This window comes from Macaca mulatta, chromosome 1, assembly GCF_049350105.2.
Source record: "Macaca mulatta isolate MMU2019108-1 chromosome 1, T2T-MMU8v2.0, whole genome shotgun sequence".
Taxonomy (NCBI): Eukaryota; Metazoa; Chordata; class Mammalia; order Primates; family Cercopithecidae; genus Macaca; species Macaca mulatta.
Genome location: NC_133406.1, coordinates 34,188,321 through 34,209,154, shown reverse-complemented (window position 1 = coordinate 34,209,154; position 20,834 = coordinate 34,188,321). Strand labels below are relative to the sequence as shown.

The 20,834-nt window shown below is 40.8% G+C and overlaps 1 protein-coding gene across 1 annotated transcript in view; it reads right to left on the bottom strand.

Moving 5' to 3' along the window:
* The window catches only part of PAPPA2 (pappalysin 2), a 303,315-nt gene that overhangs the window by 79,818 nt on the left and 202,663 nt on the right, over positions 1 to 20,834 (bottom strand). The window contains exons 14-16 of the mRNA XM_015123561.3: positions 5,548 to 5,719; positions 1,555 to 1,732; positions 158 to 371 (exon numbers count right to left, since the gene is read on the bottom strand). Coding sequence (XP_014979047.3) covers positions 158 to 371; positions 1,555 to 1,732; positions 5,548 to 5,719 — 564 coding nt within the window. The remainder of the gene's footprint in view (positions 1 to 157; positions 372 to 1,554; positions 1,733 to 5,547; positions 5,720 to 20,834) is intronic.

The window sequence follows — 20,834 nt, the reverse complement described above, 5'->3', positions numbered from 1 at the left end:
TATGGGACAGAATACATTTACAGAAAGCACAGCAGGTCACCTACCTGTCGTGACTGGAGAATATAGTCCTGCAGGTAAAGAGAGATCGTACAGAAAAACAAACATAACAAGCAGCGAGGTAGGTAGAACTCCAAAGACCAGGAACAATTCAACTTACTTCCTGACTTTACCCTCTGCACTTTCTGCCACATAGTACCCTGGTTTGCATTCATATTTGCAGATGGTGCCCACGTCATGGTTGTCCTGGAGGCAGTGAGGCAGGAGCAAGTTGGCATTCAGAATAACAGGGGGAGCATCACACTCCAACTTGCAGTAGACTTCAGGGAGAGACCAGAGACCATCTTCAAGACATGTCAGCCATGGGCTCAGTCCTGACTCCAAGAGAGAGAAGCACAAGATGCTTAGAACAGAGAGCCCAGAAAGATAATCATAGCAGATGAAATAAAAACCTCTCAACTTACTGGTGTCTTTCAAAAGTCACATTATTCTTTCTTGAGTAGCATCTCAAAAATCCCATGTCAAATGTTTGTCCTACATCTTTTTACTTATAGAGCATCCAGTGTGATGCTCTTACATAAAACAGAGGTCAGATAAATATTTCTTGACCCAAATGAAAGAAGGGCTACCAACTAAATCATTACTTCTTTTCCTACCTACAAATAATAAAAAATATAGCAATGATGGTATCATGGAAAGCATTAAAATAATAATAGATGACACTTTTATAGTGCTTATTATATGCCAGGCACTGTTCTAAGCATTTTACATGTATTAACTTGTGTAAACTTCAAACCCCAAACAACCCTATGAAATAGATCCTATTATTATCCCCTATTATGCAGATGAGGAAATTGGGGATTGGTAACTTGCCCGAATTAGTAAGGGGCAGAATCAGGGTTTGAACAGAGGCACTTTGGATGCAGAGTTCTGTATTTAAACACTATACTATATGCCTTAGTACGATTCATGGTTTCTCCAAATGCAATCCATGAACTACTCACCATAGCATCATTATCTCACCCCAGACTCACTAAGCAAGAATCTCTTGGAAAAGGTTCAGGAATTTGCAATTATAGCAAGCCTCCTGAGTCATTATTAAGCACACCAAAGTCTGAGAAGCCATCAGTTAGAGCAGGCTCCACCCAATCTTTATCTCTAACCAGCACTAAAGCCAGGGACAAAGTCACACATTACTCAAAGGATGGTTGTTAAATATTAAATTTTAAAATGTACACAATAGACTGTATCTTGATTATGAATATTATCAGGACAACCATTCTAGTAGGCTTGCCTCTGGGGTACACATCATCAAATAAAAATAGAGGAAAGTCTAAGATTCCTTCATTCATGAGAACCTGAGCCAGTGCATCCTTTCAAGTAGTTGGGGACAAAGAGTGGTGTTGCCCTTTGGGACTTTTCTGGAGTTATCAGAAGATGGTGACACAGTGGAGCAAATGGGAAAGGTGTTGGCGTGATGAAAAGAGTCCCAAACTACCCTCAAGAGCGAGGGATGGAAGAGAACTTGCATACAGTTCCTGGTTGACCAGACAATACCTTGCAGCTTGGCTGGTGGGACACAAGAGATTGAGCAGCGTTTCAGAAAGTTGGTTCCCTCTGAGCAGGAGAAGTTTGCATAGTTCACCAAAGACAGGTCGGGAACACCACAGTCCACGGGAAGGCAGCTCACATTCTGGTCCCAGTGCCCAGAAGAACATGTGAGCAGAATTTCCTTCTAGAAACAGAGAAATTGCTTCTGTCAAAGTCACAATAAAAGGCTTATGAGAGTAGTTTCCAGGCTTTAGAAGAGTCTTGGTGATTATCTGTCTAAACATTTAAAACAGGACAAATTATTTTGCCTTTCTCCCTCTTCAGGCCTCATTGTTTTAATATACATTCTTACAATACTCAGTATGATGCTGATAAAAGAAGGCTGCTAGTGCCAGAGAATCATGACATGGCAAGACTCCTTCAGGCCATCTCTGTTGTCTGCTTTCCAGTTGCTCCTCCAGACCTGTTCTCAACTCTTCTCCACCCTGCTCTGGTCCAGAGAAACTGACCCCAGTGGATTTCATGCCTCTGACTTGTACTTGCATTCAGATCCAGGACACAGTGTCAGGAGCCTGGAGAGGGAGAGGGGAAGAGGGAGGCCAGGGTGCTGATTCTCCCCCACTCTCTCCCAAGGGTCACTGCAGATTGACTATATCTTCTGGAAGCCTGCTCCACATAGTTTCTGCTCCTTCTTCCTGTGATTCTGCACTCCTAAGGTAAACCTTTCAGGCCTAGGGGTGATAACTGAGCCCTTTCACCTGGGATACTGCACCATCTCCTTGTGATTTTCCTATATCCTGCCTACACATTTATGAGTGGTCCCTTGATTAAATTCTCTCAAATTGCCCACTTTTGAGTATGTCATCTGTCTCCTGCTGGCACTCTTATTAATAAGCCAACTGATAATGCTACTGAAAATAATTACCTCCACTGGGAATGGTGCTGAGAGTTAATGCATACAAGGCATCTTCCAAACCTTGTAGTTAAATGAGAGATTCTAGCCATTTCCTAGGGCCTGCCATTTCAGTAAGGCAGCCCTAGAGCACACTGCTACTAATTCAATGAAGACATATTTATTGAGCACCTAGAAAGGCCAGGTCCTGTCCTAAACAAGATATCTTCCAGGAACTAAAAATCGACCAGGCAAGCAAATCTCATGTTGAAACAATTATTCAAAAACATGTGAAGGAGGAAGAATAGAAAGGAGAAAAAGAGGGAGGAAGGCAGAAAAGAAAGTAAAGAAGGAAATGTTAAGAGCTACATTTTTGTTTGTTATAGCCTATCCCCTTCTGTAATGGTTAGAAAGAATGCCATATAAAGACTGCAAACCATAAAACAGAAGTAGAAAACTGAGATCAAGAAGAAAGAAAACATAAATATGCAACAATAAAGCCATATTGTATAATGCATGCTCCTGTATGATGGTACAACAGGAGCTGGAGGAGGAACTGCCATCCTCAGCCAGGGAGGACAGCATGTAGAAGCTCCACAGAAGAGGTAATACAGGATTGGCCTTTGAAAAATGATCAGGACTTCCCAGCAGTACACGGGGAGGTGGGAGAAGAAGGTGTCTAGGGTGGGGGAAATGTAACAAGCTAGGATCTGGAGACCTAGAACCTTATCACTTGTTTGAAAAACGCACAGCCAACATTCTAGCTACTGGATTATCAAAGGTCAAAGGCAGAAAGGGGAGTTTCTATGGCTGAGTCAACCATCCTGCCAAGAAATCACAGTGGCACCAAAGCCACAGGTAAAATGACTGCTTAAGGCACCTGTCACCCCCGACACCAACTCCTGGCTAGCTGCTCCTTCCTGGTTCCCAATGTTTCCCTGTTGCTTGCCAGAAGGACCCAATTCAAAGCCAGACACATTTTTCTGTTTAGTTTCGGTTCTTGTGTCAACAAAAAGCATTATTCCCACTGTCTTGTGATCACGAGCAGGGATTGTATAATTTCCTTCATGGGGCCAGCCTCAGGTGACAGCACGTTTGGTCAGCTGGAGAGTGCCGTTGCTGACTGCGCCAAGTGGTTGGCAAACGGCGAGCTCCCACCCTTCTCCCAGCCCAGATGCTGCCCCTCACTCACTTAACACAGCATGCAAGTCTGGCTCTAACTACAACGAGCCACTATCACTTAAAGAATGCCTCTCCAGACTGGGGGCAGTGGCTGACATCTGTAATCCCAGCTGGGAGGGCGAGGTGGGCAGATCACAAGGTCGGCAGATGGAGACCATTCTGGCTAACACAGAATGAAACCAAATACAAAAATTAGCCGGGCATGGTGGCATTCACCTATAGTCCCAGCTACTCAGGAGGCTGAGGCAGGAGAATCACTTGAACCCGGGAGGTGGAGATTGGGAGGTTGCAGTGAGCTGAGATAGTGCCACTGCACTGCAGCCTGGGCAACTGGGTGACAGAGCAAGACTCTGTCTCAAAACAAACAAACAAGCAAACAAAGAATGTCTCTCAAAATCTGCATATATTGCATATATTGCCTAGTGCTTCTCCTGTCTCTGTTAGGTATTGTCCATTTTGTTTTGAATTTGCTTCTAATTTTAATGCATTAAACATGTTGTCTTTTCTTCTCTCCCCTTCTTCACCTATCACATGAGTAGATTCAGTCCCTGCATTTTTTTCCAGTCTTTTTATTTCTTTTCTGGAGTGGACATTCCTTTGCCTGAGTTGAGATGGGTGAACAACAGGTAATAAGGGCTCTGCCATCCTGACTAAAGCATCACAGACCAAGAAGTTGGTGCCTCAAGGTATATTAAACCTGTTTCTCTCTAGGCAGAAACTAAGCCAGCTGAAGCCAAAGTGCATACCTTTAAATCCTGACATCTCTAAGCAAGTGAAATTCTACCACAGGTTCCCAACCTGTTAAGCAATCAATTGGCACAAAATAAAAAAAAAAAAAATCAACTCTTGTAAGTCACTGATGTCTAGTTAACAGTTGTGTGTCCACTCTTTGCTTATGAGACCACACCTTTCTGGTTTTTTTTCCTCAAGCACCATCATCTCTTCCCTAGGGCATCCTTCTTCTATCTTATAATATGGTCATGTTTTCTAATGGCTGATATCATGTTTAAAATTTCTCTGTAGGGAATTGAACTCTCTAAAGGAAAGATGGAAAACAGAATTCTTAGTTGAGAATACATGATCATGCTCATAATACTGACAACGGTTAGGGTGCTATGTACCTATCATTTTGCTAAAAGCATTTACATTATTTCCAGTCATTATCATAACTCAATCAGATAAGCACTCTGTTCTAATCATTTTAAAATGTGAAAACAAGCTTAAAGAGATTAATTTGTTTTGCTTATTTTTTAATCCAAAGTTACACATCTTATATACAGTGGAGCCAAAATTTAATTCTGATCTGTCTCCTGAGCCATCCTGTTAATCTACATATTCTACTACCTCCAGACCAGCTTGAAATTCTGAAAATGGTGCTGTAGAAATTTGAAATGAAGCTTGTAGAAATTTGGAAAATTTGGCCAGAGTTAGAATCATGACAGAATCTCTGCCTCAGTAACAGCTTTAATGCTTCTGGGGAGAAAATCAGATTCTATTTCTTCAGTCTTTTTGTTGGAGGGTTGTTGCAGGGTGGGTGGACAGTGTGAACCACAGACATGCTGATTACAACCGATCTTTCCTGAAAATTACAGACAAGTCTGAACTTTGGCATTCTCATCTTAAAGGTAAAAGGAGGGAAAATAATTTCTGATAGAAAGACAAACAAGGGAGAAGAACAGAATAAGCACTCCCATTTACTGCCCACCTTAGGAGAAATTTAAAACCCACTTAATCAGCACTGTACATACTTTTATATACCTTGCATTTCTATTAAGCCATCCTTCTTTCTGCTTGTTAGAGCCCCCATGTTTTCCTTTCAAATGGCTTAAAAACATCTGCTCTTTCCCTGTGGAGCCAGAGAGAAGAGCGTGAATACCCCCCCTTCCCAGGAACTTGGTCCTGGTGATCATGATCTTTCCACTCACCTGCATGGGCCTGATGTACTGCCCACCACTGGCCTGAAGGGCAAATCCCCTTTGACAAGTGATAGCACACTTCATGAGACCTGGGCCTATAGAGGTACAGTTCACCACATCGGCGTGATCAAGCAGCAATGACGGACAGCTGTCCTGCTTCCCACAGGGCTGATGGACACAGCTGGGATGAGAGAAACAGAAGCATCTTAGGACTCATTGAGAACCAGTAAGGAGCAGCGATGACTTTGCAGCTCCGTCTGGGAGGGCTCCTAAACCAGAGAGAACAATTTTCTCCAAAACCGATATTTAACTCATCCCCTTTTTGTTCTACTATCCAACACCACGCAGCAAATAATAAACATAAAAACTAACAGCTAACAAGTAACAGTTAGCTGAATTTCTATGGTTTTTTCTTCCAGAAGGATCAAATGGTGATGAAATGAGGTGGAGAACATATTCCAAGAGTTCTGCATGGTTCAGAAATGAACAGATCATGGGATGACACTCAAAATATTTAACAACCAGTACTGCTGGGTCCCAAGCAATTAGAACAAATCCAGAACAAAGCTCAGGAGTGAAATCAGAAGGCCCCTAGTTATGTCAGGCATCAGTCTTTCAAATGTTTGATCACAAGGTGACACAGAAGGCCACGCCTGAAGGGCCTAGGTTTCTGAGATGACAGAAAGGCAACACCAATTTACCGATTGGTATGGAAATATTTTGACAACTGCTAAAGCCATAGCAGTACATACCACTGAAGAGTAGCACAGACTCAGCAGAAATGGAACCGGTTACTGGAAGAGGAAACTCACACATCTTCAATCCATGTCCCATGCTTAACTTATGCTAGATGCTTCCACAGACATCCTCTCAGCAGAGAACTGCTATCTTGGATTGCCAGGGTCAATCTAGACTCAGCCTGGACCATAACAGCAGCAAGAATACACTGGAGCAAAATGAGTGTCACCCTCTTGCCATGGCAGAACCATGGAGGTTAATAATAAGGGCATTAGCCTCAGGCTCTCTGGAACTGAATCCTGGACCCATCATTTACCACCTGTTTGATTTGGAGTGAGTTATTCATTCCCAAGTGTTTCAGCTTCTTCCCCTATAAGATGGGGATAATTATGGCAACCTCACAGAGTTGTTATTCCTCTACTGCTTCACTGCAGAAGGCCTCAGTGGTCTGTTTGCTGTTAGTCACCCCATTTCTTTGTTCTCCCATTTCAGTACCTTTGCTCAATTTGTTGAGATTTCTACAAGGCCTTCTGCTATGGTTTGGATATGGTTTGTTCCAAAAAACTCATGGTGAAATTTGATTCCCAATGTGGCAGTATTGGTAGGTGGGGCCTAGTGGAAGGTATTTGGGTCATGAGGGCAGATCCCTCATGAATAGCTTAGTGTTGTTTTCATGGTGGTGACTGAATTAGTTCTCACTGGAATAGGTTAGTTCCCACGAGAGCAGGTTGTTATAAAGTCAGGGTGCCTCTCAAATTTTGCACCTTTGCATGTGTTTGCTTCTGCTATGTATGACACAACAAGAAAGCTGAGCAGATGCCAGCGTCATGCTTCTTGCACTTCCAAGACTATAGAACTATGAGCTAAATGAATCTCTTTTCTTTAAAAATTTCTCACAATCAGGCATTTGGTTATAGCAACACAAAATGAGCTAAGACACCCTCCTTCTCAGAGTCCCTTCAGATGCCCTCTTCCTTTGAACTTCCCAGTGAGTAAAATGCTCACTTCTAGCATTTCTTTTGCTTTATGTTGTATTATAGTCATGTATGCATTTTCTCATTCTTTAATCAGTGAATTAACTTATTTATCCTTTTATTCACAAGGTAATTAGTATATGAGTGTCTCCTAAATGCTCAATGTTCCAACCAGATTATGGACATTTTGAAGAGGAAAACTGGCTCTTACCCACTTCACATTAAACACATGACTTGCTGTAATCGACACAATAAAAATTTGCCAAATTAAGATTGTTCATGTTATAGACAGCAAAGTCAGTCCTTGGCTATCAAAATGAGAAATTTGTTAAATGTTATAATGACAAATAGGGATCTGAAATATGAAAATATCATTAAACACTGATTCAACCATCTTTCTCCACTCATTCATTAATAAGCATTTACTGAGCACTTTCTGTTGGGAAGGCATTGATCTGAGTACCAGTGGTATAAGAACCATACTCTTAGGGAATACATAGTCTAGTATGGAAGACTAACAAGATATTTTCTTGCTCTTGATGTTGTTGTCCCTGGTGCTAATTATTAGCCCAAAAGATATGACTACTATGAATCTTGTCATCAGTAGTGTGCTCTGTTTCCCCCTGAATTGTGTTAGTGGTCAACTATTCTATCAAAGATCTGGGCAATGATATGAGAAAGTAGAATAAACATCATTGAATATGCACCTACTACCTTGAAATAATTGAGTCTTGACTTAAAAAGCACTAGCCCCAAAAGGATGGATTCAAATTAAACATGCTAAAGTTGTTGACCCTGCTCTTATGGCCTTGGGATTTAAATTATATGCCAACGATACTCTCATTTCTTTTCTCTATGTTTATTATGTATAAGTTGGAAGAATTGGAGGTGATCGGTGTGAAGAAAATGTTTTCACAAGTTTAAGCCCTGGTTATTTCCTGTGATGATGAAGTATCCATTCTGAGACCTGATGAAGGAAGAAAAATATAAGGTGGGGGTTGTTAATGAGTCAGCCCCAATTCCCCAAATTCAATGCTGATATGCAATGTAGGAAATACATTTTTGTCTCCAAATATTTACTTAATCTATCTGACAAGGAAGCTAAAATCTGACTATCCTTTACGAAATGTGATCATGATGCTTCATTAGTGATGCTAAAGAACTCCAGTTCTCTAGATGCCACATGCCACGGATGTTCCAAATGTAATCTCTTCTTCAGCATGCTAAACAGGAAGTACTGGAAAACAGAGAGTCATTAATACTCTCGTCCACATCAGTTTATTGGAAAGAAGTTAGGGTGAAAAGAGCAAGTGCTGTTTTGAGTGACTTCGTCCAATTAATCCATGGCATCATTGAAGACAAATACATGTTGAGACAAGACACAAAACAAATGCTCTGAATGAGCCTCCCTCCATCAAAATGGGAACTACTGTTGTTATGACTGCCAGTGTGAGAAGTCCATCCAGCAGGAGCAGCAAGGGAGGAAGAATGAGACAGGGGAGAATATGAGAGGGGAAAGTGGCATAAAATAAGACCAACACCAAAAAAAAAAAAAAAAAAAGAAAGAAAGAAAAGGACCAAACCCAGACCTGTTTATGAAGTGAGAAATGGTTTTAGGGCAGCTGCTGCAAATTCTTTCACTAGCTTATATTTCCATTTGCTTCCTTTTTAAGGAATTTGTTTTATGAGGACGGAGTTTGTCAGGTCATTAGCTTCTGATGGCATCTGGTACCAATTGTAGACTTCTCTCCCTTGCACCCCAACCCCAAAAGCCCTTTTGGGTTTCTCTTCCACTACAAACACTGCTTCTCTGAGTGAGGTTGTTGTGTTCTCCATTATCCCACCCTCCCAGTACATTCTCCTCTCTACCTAATGCTACATAAGTACTAAAAGTAATTCATCTTAAAACTCAAAAGCTTTCCTCTTATGGTCTTTGGACAAACCTTACTGAAAGTGGCAGAAGTGAAGCCTTACAATGCCCCAGAGAAGTGGGAAGTTAGGTATTTATCTTGGTTTGACATACAAGGAAACTAAAGCTGTTTGGAGACTGGCTGGAGGCCACACAGCGAGTCAGAGGAAAATCCTCAGGCTGGATCTCAGAGCCCTCACTCTCAGGGCCAGCCTAGACCACCGGGCCATCTCCCGTGGGATGAGGTTGCTTTCCTGTTGCTTTCTTCCCAATTCAGGAGCTAGCAGCAGAGGCCAGAGTGAGCCAAGGAGCTTCTCAGCAGGGTAGGCAAGAGAAAAACATAGCATATTTAATAGTCCCATAGTTTTGAGCAGTTCTCTTTTAAATAACAGTAAATCAAGTGATGATATTTGTCCAGCTGCCACTGTCTGCACAATGCCCTGCCCAGTGTGCATCCTCTTTTGGCAACACCCTCTCTCTTTCCATCTATGTTTCCAGCTCTTTCCCCACCCCATTACAATGTGTTCTCAGGTAAGAATATGATGTACCCAGTCAGATGTGATTCGCAGGTATTTCCATCTCACAAGAGTCAGTGTTTTAAGCCAAATGATTTTTTCACAAGGGAGGTTTAAGTCAGTAGGTCTTTACAAATCATACTATGTGGATGACCACCTACACATAACCCTAGCTTTGCTCTTTACCTCTCCACTCTGATAAGCCTCTACTCTCTTTCTGCTGGTCTTCACTTCCAATGCCATTGTGTTATAAGGTTTTAAAACATGCTTTTGGTTGAGGAATTTCTGTTCAAAATGTATGTTAACCTTTGGCTATTGTCCTCTTGTACAGAACCTGCCTGTGGGCACCCAGGCACAATCCTAGCAATGCCCTGCAATAATGATGTGTGTTTTTCCCTTGCTAGTTGTGTACGTGAATGATGCCTGCACTTGGGAAGCCTCTGTTGGCATACTCCCTTAAGAGTGGCCCTCTTATTCCATGAGGCAGGCTTTACCATAGCTGTGCATTAGACTCACTTAGGAAGCTTTTTAAAAAATTTACTCCTGCTCTATCCTCTGAAAATGTTGATTCTGTAGGCCTGCAGGGGGATTCCAGAATTTGATGTTTATAAGTTTCAAAGTGTTGATACTCACTAGGAGTAAAGCTCAACCCCATAAAGATCTAGATATATGTAACCTGAAAGATATGTCAATAAATTCTATAGGCCAAGACTGACTCCAGAAGGAAACATTGGCCTCACTGCTTCATCATTATGTTTTATTATATTAAACTCAAATTATCACAAAGAAGCCACAAGGTAGATCAAAAGCATAAAACATATCCCCTGTTCTGAAGAAACTTTGAATACAGCTGAAGAGAAAAAAATAATTAAATCATGGGTTACTGCTTATAAATTCATGGCTATTTCTGAGAAAGTTTTATTATTGAATTTGATGTGACTTTAATGAATGAGTGCAATTTGGAAAGGCAAGAGATGCCTGGAAAGTTTTCTCCAGTTCTTTACAGACAGAACAAAGGAAAAGCAGAAATCTCAAAACATGGATAAAAACATCATTTCCCCTAAAACTGTGAACTGAGGAAAATTCAGTGTGTGCAGATCTCTTAACTCCTGACTAACAACGTTAGATAATTCTATACTGAAAGGAGTCAACTTTTATATCGGAAGACAGACGTAGGGGCAGGTTCAGACTTAGGGGCAGGTTCCCAAAGTCTTCCTACATCTTTCAATAGTTAGCGAGGAACAGGGTAAGGTAGACACCAGAAAACAGACACCATTCTTTGCAGATAGAGTGGCCAGCCCCACCAACAAACTTTCCAAGAACTGTCCCCCAGAGAATGCCAAACCAGGCAGCTCTTTTAGTCATCCATTTTTTGAGACCATCACAGGGACATTGGCACAGCTTCCAACCCAAGTCCATATTTGCGGAGCTCAGTAGTTCCTAACAAATAGGCAAAGTCCTGTTATTCTGCCTACAGCTGCCCTGAAGCTTTGGTTCAGGGTTCCCCTGAGGGTCTGAGCCAACCTGAAAGGACTTCAGAAGGTTACAACAATACATCAGAGTCGGTCAGAATCAGTACTAAAATCATTTCTTCTCCTATGTAAGAATGTGTGAAAGATTAAAGACCCCATTTCCTGACTGTGATGGAGGTGGGGGATGGTGGGCATTTAACAACCATTTTAGAGGAACCAGAGCTCATTAAAATGGAAACAGATCTTAAAGAGAATTCAACTCAAATTTCTTGTATTAAATGAGAAAACTTAGCCCAAAAGAAATGATGGGATATTTCAGAACTTCCTGCAACACTAAGATTGTAATGTAACAACAAAGAAGCACTTAACTGAGTTTTAGCTCAGACTTAAAATCAGGGTGACATCAGCTCATAAACTTTTCTAAAGTCAATATCCACCCTCCCCCAGGCATTCATAAAAGTCTGATCACAACTTTTATCTAGCATCTAGCTTTGCTTAAGAGAAACTGGCATCTGTACCATACTTTTCAAGAAACAATACAGTGTGATGAAGAAAGTAGTAGACCAAGGCCACATGACTTGGGTTCTGGTCTTGGCTTGCCCCTGCTGGCCTCTAGGACCTTGGGCAAGTATCTTAACCATCCTGGCCTCCCATCTGCAAATTAGTAAAATGATGGGGTTGAACTGCCTTCTATCAAAGGGCCCTTCCAGCTTTAACATGGTATTGAGTTTCACAGATGAGGTGATGGTGGTATTGGGGTGGGAGTGCAGAAAACCCATGAACAGGCAGGATGTGGTAGAGAACTCAAGAAAGAGTTTCTCATAATCTTTCTTGCCCAGTGTATTTTTTTAGAGTAATGTCCCAACTTTTCAGTTCTTTAGTTAAACAAAATATTGTAATTCATTTATCCAAGAAGTACCACCCCTGACTAAATAGCAATCCCAGAGGTCTTTCTAGAAACAGCTCTTTGAAGGTTAAGTAGTAAAAGAGGATCAGATTTTTCTCTATTATTTTACTTCATTGTATTGATTCTTATGGAAATAAGAGGGTATGGGCTAAGAAGGAATACATGCTCTGAATTTGGCAGCAGATAGGAGTCGGATGTATAGAATGCACAGTGGACTGGATGAGACAGAGTCCTCATTTAATTTTCCCACCACCAACTGAAAACCAAATGTAATGACAATAACAGCATTCATCCTTAGATAGCTTTGCTATTTATCCAAACTAACAGAGAAAAAAGTCTTGATTCTGACTCCCCATTCTGCTTCCTCCTCATCTGACTTCATCTCTGCTTTGTAGGACAGGAACCAGGTTAAATGTTAAATATATTTCCTTCTTGGGAGGACCAATGCTGGTACTTTGAGGTGTTGAGAACCCTACTAACTGGGAAAATAAAATTAATTCAAGTTCTTCTCCTCTGAAGATTCTCATCTGAGGGAAACAGAGGAATCTCAGCAGTAATTCTGATTCTTCCTTCGCATGATAGAAAAATGTTGAATTATTATGCCAAACCGACTTCTCCTTCCATTCCTGTAACCTGGGAAAGTGGAAGTTTCTCTGCCCCTTTATTTAAGTCTCAGCACAGAGTTTGGCTCCTCAAAATAGATCTGTCAGGAAATGTCCATCTCTTCCTAGAATGTGACCTATTTGCAAGTTCAGAACTAGACTTGGAGGTCCCAGTGCTGGGCAAATTGCTTCACTCATTTTTGATTCTGGATATGGGCTTTACCATGTTTGCCTGTAGATGGATTAAAGACTTAAATGTAAGACCCAAAACCATAAAAACCCTAGAAGAAAACCTAGGCAATACCACTCAGGACATAGGCATGGGCAAACATTTCATGAATAAAACACCAAAAGCAATGGCAACAAAAGTCAAAATAGACAAATGGGATCTAACTAAACTAAAGAGCTTCTGCACAGCAAAAGAAACTACCATCAGAGTGAACAGGCAACCTACAGAATGGGAGAAAATTTTTGCACTCTACCCATCTGACAAAGGGCTAATATCCAGAACCTACAAAGAACTTAAACAAATTTACAAGAAAAAAACAAACAACCCCATCAAAATGTGGGCAAAGGATATGAACAGACACTTCTCAAAAGAAGACATTTATGCAGCCAACAGACATATGAAAAAATGCTCATCATCACTGGTCATCAGAGAAATGCAAATCAAAACCACAATGAGATACCATCTCATGCCAGTTAGAATAGTGATCATTAAAAAGTCAGGAAACAACAGATGCTGGAGAGGATGTCGAGCAATAGGAAAGCTTTTACACTGTTGGCGGGAGTGTAAATTAGTTCAACCATTGTGGAAGACAGTGCGGTGATTCCTCAAGGATCTAGAACTAGAAATATCATTTGACCCAGCAATCCCATTACTGAGTATATACCCAAAGGATTACAAATCATGTTACTATAAAGACACATGCACACGTATGTTTATTGTGGCACTATTCACAAGAGCAAAGACTTGGAACCAACCCAAACGTCCATCAATAATAGACTGTATAAAGAAAATGTGACACATATACACCAGGAATACTATGCAGCCATAAAAAAGGATGAGTTCATGCCTTTTGCAGGGACATGGATGAAGCTGGAAACCATAATTCTCAGGAAAATATCACAAGGACAGAAAACCAAACACCGCATGTTCTCACTCATAAGTGAGAGTTGAACAATGAGAACACATGGACACAGGGAAGGGAACATTACACACCGGGGCCTGTTGGAGGGTAGGAGGCTGGGGGAGGGATAGCGTTAGGAGAAATACCTAACGTAAGTGATGAGTTGATGGGTGCAGCAAGCCAACATGGCACATGTATATCTATGCAACAAACCTGCACGTTGTGCACATGTACCCTAGAACTTAAAGTATAATAATAATAATAATAATAATAAGAGTATCATCTACAGACCCCCTGCCTTTCTGAAGAGAAACAGATTTACATCACACAGCCAAAAGTGCTCTCTTTCGAAAGCCCTGTCTGTCACCAAGTTTCAGAACTCATGATTTTAACATAGATTATAAAATCTCTGGAATACCAAAGAAAGAATGAAAACAATTCAAACTGCAGACTACTATGCAGTTAATGTGCTTCCTAGCACTTGCCCAGGGAAGCAGAATCATTTATTTAAAATGACAAAAAGATATGTATATATTAGCTGACCCTTGAACAACGTGAGTCTGAACTTTGCCAGTCCACCTACATACATATTTTCTTCCACCTCTCCCACCCTTGAGACAGCAGAGCCAACCCCTCCTATTCTTTCTCCTCCTCAACCTATTCAACATGAAGACAATGAGGATGAAGATCTTTATGATGATACACTTCCACTTAATAAATTGTAAATATGGCCAGGTGCAGCGGCTTACGCCTGTAATCCCAAAACTTTGGGAGGCCGAGGTGGGTGGATCACTTGAGGTCAGGAGATCGAGACCAGCCTGACCAACATGGTGAAACCCCATGTACTAAACTACAAAATTAGCTGGGTGTGATGGCGCATGCCTGTAATCCTAGCTACTTGGGAGACTGAGGCAGGAGAATTGCTTGAACCCGGGAGGTGGGCATTGCAGTGAGCCGAGATTGTGCTGCACCACTGCACTCCAACCTGGGCAACAAGAGTGAAACTCTTTCTCAAAAATAAATAAATAAATAAATAAGAAGAATTTGTAAGTAATTTTTTTCCTCATGATTTTCCTAATAAGATTTTTTCTCTAGCTTACAATATTATAAAAATAGAGTGTGTAATATATTTGATATGTCAAATATGTGTTAATGGACTTTACGTTATTGGTAATGCTTCCAGTCAACAGTAGGCTTTTAGTAGTTAAACTGTGGGGAGGTCAAAAATTATGGGGAAATTTTTGACTGTATGAAGGTCAGTGGCCCTTATTTGTGTGCTGTTCAAACGTCAAATCTACATGCTTTTCTCCTCCCAACACACATGATTTGCAAAGGCAGTAGCTGTCTCCCTGTGGGGCACTTCCTAAAGAGCAATGATCACTGGCACCCTCCAAGGGACTGCACTGCCGACTCTCTCTCTATTATTTATTCCTGCACAGAAATTAAGCTATTCACTAGGGAATGACACTTCCCCAGCAACATTCATAGGCTGAGCCTGGGAAACTGTGAAACATAGAGTTAGGTGAGAACAACACAGCCCCGTGATGAAGTTTAATGGGCATACGCTTCAGACTGTGTCACTCCTAGAACAGTACCTACAGGGCAGGAAGACAGGGTAGCCTGGCTTCTCTGTGGGCTGTACATAAGCTATGGCTAAATGGAAGTCTTAAGGATTTGCGATCCAGCTCCTTGAATGGCTCTCAAATTCACATGCAGAAGTAAGAAGAACATAAAACACCTGTGGGGTCGCTTTGGGACTCTACCTCTCCCTACTTCTCCTTGGTTTATTTTCCTTGTAAATTTCTAGACTCCCCAACAGAAGCTTCATGTTGCTTCTGTCATCTTCTAATCCTAGAGTTTACCAGTCCTTGGTTGATATCAGATTTGGAGTATTATTATCTTCTGTTCTTTTGCTCTTCCTAACCCGCTGGAGCCTTGCAACACTGATGGCTCATTTGCTTATGGAGAAATCAAGGGCTGAGGAAGGGAATAGACTGTGCTAAAATCATGCGGTGAGACTAAATTATGTAGACAAAAGTGAGAAGCAGGGGTCTGGGCATTGGGTTTGCTGCCACTTCAATCTCCAGACTTCCTCTGCCGGCAGAGCTATGGTTGCACACAAAACCAGACACGGCCTGAGAGTCATTTCAACCAGAGCTTATGGTCAAATCTGTCTACAGCATCTGTCTCCTTGGCAGGCTGGCAAAATGACAGAACCTTGGAAATACTGGTTTCCTTTTATTTTCTGTGCTTTCTCCACCAGTTGCCATGAATACAGACTATACCGACAAGGCCAGTCCTGAGCAAAATGGGAAGTAGGCGACATTTTTAATTCATCCCTCTTTTCAATACCACTTTTTTCTACTTCTCTTGTTCCCTAAAACTTCTAAATGGCTACCTTAGGTTACATTTCAGCAGGGCCATGGGGCTCATTTTTTGAATTATCAAAATCCATAAGAGAATACTTCCTTTTTTTTTTAATATTAACATTTTTCTTTTTTTTTTAATTTATTTATTATTATTATACTTTAAGTTGTAGGGTACATGTGCATAACGTGCAGGTTTGTTACATATGTATACTTGTGCCATGTTGGTGTGCTGCACCCATCAACTCGTCATTTACATCAGGTATAACTCCCAGTGCAATCCCTCCCCCCTCCCCCCTCCCCATGATAGGCCCCTGTGTGTGATGTTCCCCTTCCTGAGTCCAAGTGATCTCATTGTTCAGTTCCCACCTATGAGTGAGAACATGCGGTGTTTGGTTTTCTGTTCTTGTGATAGTTTGCTAAGAATGATGGTTTCCAGCTGCATCCATGTCCCTACAAAGGACACAAACTCATCCTTTTTGATGGCTGCATAGTATTCCATGGTGTATATGTGCCACATTTTCTTAATCCAATCTGTCACTGATGGACATTTGGGTTGATTCCAAATCTTTGCTATTGTGAATAGTGCTGCAATAAACATATGTGTGCATGTGTCTTTATAGCAGCATAATTTATAATCCTTTGGGTATATACCCAGTAATGGGATGGCTGGGTCATATGGTACATCTAGTTCTAGATCCTTGAGGAATCGCCATACTGTTTTCCATAATGGTTGAACTAGTTTACAATCCCACCAACAGTGTAAAAGTGTTCCTATTTCTCCACATCCTCTCCAGCACCTGTTGTTTCCTGACTTTTTAATGATCGCCATTCTAACTGGTGTGAGATGGTATCTCATTGTGGTTTTGATTTGCATTTCTCTGATGGCCAGTGATGATGAGCATTTTTTCATGTGTCTGTTGGCTGTATGAATGTCTTCTTTTGAGAAATGTCTGTTCATATCCTTTGCCCACTTTTGGATGGGGTTGTTTGTTTTTTTCTTGTAAATTTGTTTGAGTTCTTTGTAGGTTCTGGATATTAGCCCTTTGTCAGATGAGTAGATTGCAAAAATTTTCTCCCATTCTGTAGGTTGCCTGTTCACTCTGATGGTAATTTCTTTTGCTGTGCAGAAGCTCTTTAGTTTAATGAGATCCCATTTGTCAATTTTGGCTTTTGCTGCTGTTGCTTTTGGTGTTTTAGACATGAAGTCTTTGCCCATGCCTATGTCCTGAATGGTACTACCTAGGTTTTCCTCTAGGATTTTTATGGTATTAGGTCTAACATTTAAGTCTCTAATCCATCTTGAATTAATTTTCGTATAAGGAGTAAGGAAAGGATCCAGTTTCAGCTTTCTACTTATGGCTAGCCAATTTTCCCAGCACCATTTATTAAATAGGGAATCCTTTCCCCATTTCTTGTTTCTCTCAGGTTTGTCAAAGATCAGATGGCTGTAGATGTGTGGTATTATTTCTGAGGACTCTGTTCTGTTCCATTGGTCTATATCTCTGTTTTGGTACCAGTACCATGCTGTTTTGGTTACTGTAGCCTTGTAGTATAGTTTGAAGTCAGGTAGTGTGATGCCTCCAGCTTTGTTCTTTTGACTTAGGATTGTCTTGGAGATGCGGGCTCTTTTTTGGTTCCATATGAACTTTAAAGCAGTTTTTTCCAATTCTGTGAAGAAACTCATTGACAGCTTGATGGGGATGGCATTGAATCTCTAAATTACCTTGGGCAGTATGGCCATTTTCACGATATTGATTCTTCTTATCCATGAGCATGGTATGTTCTTCCATTTGTTTGTGTCCTCTTTTATTTCACTGAGCAGTGGTTTGTAGTTGTCCTTGAAGAGGTCCTTTACATCCCTTGTAAGTTGGATTCCTAGGTATTTTATTCTCTTTGAAGCAATTGTGAATGGAAGTTCATTCATGATTTGGCTCTCTGTTTGTCTGTTACTGGTGTATAAGAATGCTTGTGATTTTTGCACATTAATTTTGTATCCTGAGACTTTGCTGAAGTTGCTTATCAGCTTAAGGAGATTTTGGGCTGAGACAATGGGGTTTTCTAAATATACAATCATGTCATCTGCAAACAGGGACAGTTTGACTTCTTCTTTTCCTAACTGAATACCCTTGATTTCTTTCTCTTGCCTAATTGCCCTAGCCAGAACTTCCAACACTATGTTGAATAGGAGTGGTGAGAGAGGGCATCTCTGTCTTGTGCCAGTTTTCAAAGGGAATTTTTCCAGTTTTTGCCCATTCAGTATGATATTGGCTGTGGGTTTGTCATAAATAGCTCTTATTATTTTGAGGTACGTTCCATCAATACCGAATTTATTGAGCGTTTTTAGCATGAAGGGCTGTTGAATTTTGTCAAAAGCCTTTTCTGCATCTATTGAGATAATCATGTGGTTCTTGTCTTTGGTTCTGTTTATATGCTGGATTATGTTTATTGATTTGCGAATGTTGAACCAGCCTTGCATCCCAGGGATGAAGCCCACTTGATCATGGTGGATAAGCTTTTTGATGTGTTGCTGAATCTGGTTTGCCAGTATTTTATTGAGGATTTTTGCATCGATGTTCATCAGGGATATTGGTCTACAATTCTCTTTTTTTGTTGTGTCTCTGCCAGGCTTTGGTATCAGGATGATGTTGGCCTCATAAAATGAGTTAGGGAGGATTCCCTCTTTTTCTATTGATTGGAATAGTTTCAGAAGGAATGGTACCAACTCCTCCTTGTATCTCTGGTAGAATTCAGCTGTGAATCCATCTGGTCCTGGACTTTTTTTGGTTGGTAGGCTATTAATTATTGCCTCAATTTCAGAGCCTACTATTGGTCTATTCAGGGATTCAACTTCTTCCTGGTTTAGTCTTGGAAGAGTGTAAGTGTCCAGGAAATTATCCATTTCTTCTAGATTTTCCAGTTTATTTGCGTAGAGGTGTTTATAGTATTCTCTGATGGTAGTTTGTATTTCTGTGGGGTCGGTGGTGATATCCCCTTTATCATTTTTAATTGCGTCGATTTGATTCTTCTCTCTTTTCTTCTTTATTAGTCTTGCTAGTGGTCTGTCAATTTTGTTGATCTTTTCAAAAAACCAACTCCTGGATCCATTGATTTTTTGGAGAGTTTTTTGTGTCTCTATCTCCTTCAGTTCTGCTCTGATCTTAGTTATTTCTAGCCTTCTGCTAGCTTTCGAATGTGTTTGCTCTTGCTTCTCTAGTTCTTTTAATTGCGATGTTAGAGTGTCAATTTTAGATCTTTCCTGCTTTCTCTTGTGGGCATTTAGTGCTATAAATTTCCCTCTACACACTGCTTTAAATGTGTCCCAGAGATTCTGGTATGTTGTATCTTTGTTCTCATTGGTTCCAAAGAACATCTTTATTTCTGCCTTCATTTCGTTATGTACCCAGTAGTCATTCAGGAGCAGGTTGTTCAGTTTCCATGTAGTTGAGCGGTTTTGATTGAGTTTCTTAGTCCTGAGTTCTAGTTTGATTGCACTGTGGTCTGAGAGACAGTTTGTTATAATTTCTGTTCTTGTACATTTGCTGAGGAGTGCTTTACTTCCAATTACATGGTCGATTTTGGAGTAAGTGCGATGTGGTGCTGAGAAGAATGTATATTCTGTTGATTTGGGGTGGAGAGTTCTATAGATGTCTATTAGGTCTGCTTGCTGCAGAGATGAGTTCAATTCCTGGATATCCTTGTTAACTTTCTGTCTCGTTGATCTGTCTAATGTTGACAGTGGAGTGTTGAAGTCTCCCATTATTATTGTATGGGAGTCTAAGTCTCTTTGTAAGTCTCTAAGGACTTGCTTTATGAATCTGGGTGCTCCTGTATTGGGTGCATATATATTTAGGATAGTTAGCTCTTCCTGTTGAATTGATCCCTTAACCATTATGTAATGGCCTTCTTTGTCTCTTTTGATCTTTGATGGTTTAAAGTCTGTTTTATCAGAGACTAGTATTGCAACCCCCGCTTTTTTTTGTTCTCCATTTGCTTGGTAAATCTTCCTCCATCCCTTTATTTTGAGCCTATGTATGCCTCTGCGTGTGAGATGGGTCTCCTGAATACAGCAGACTGATGGGTCTTGACTCTTTATCCAGTTTGCCAGTCTGTGTCTTTTAATTGGAGCATTTAGTCCATTTACATTTAAGGTTAAGATTGTTATGTGTGAACTTGATCCTGCCATTATGATATTAACTGGTTATTTTGCTCGTTAGTTGATGCAGTTTCTTCCTAGCCTCGAAGGTCTTTACATTTTGGCATGTTTTTGCAATGGCTGGTACCGGTTGTTCCTTTCCATGTTGAGTGCTTCCTTCAGGGTCTCTTGTAAGGCAGGTCTAGTGGTGACAAAATCTCTAAGCATTTGCTTATCTGTAAAGGATTTTATTTCTCCTTCACTTATGAAACTTAGTTTGGCTGGATATGAAATTCTGGGTTTAAAATTCTTTTCTTTAAGAATGTTGAATATTGGCCCCCACTCTCTTCTGGCTTGGAGAGTTTCTGCCGAGAGATCTGCTGTTAGTCTGATGGGCTTCCCTTTGTGGGTAACCCGACCTTTCTCTCTGGCTGCCCTTAAGATTTTTTCCTTCATTTCAACTTTGGTGAATCTGGCAATTATGTGTCTTGGAGTTGCTCTTCTCGAGGATTATCTTTGTGGCGTTCTCTGTATTTCCTGGATTTGAA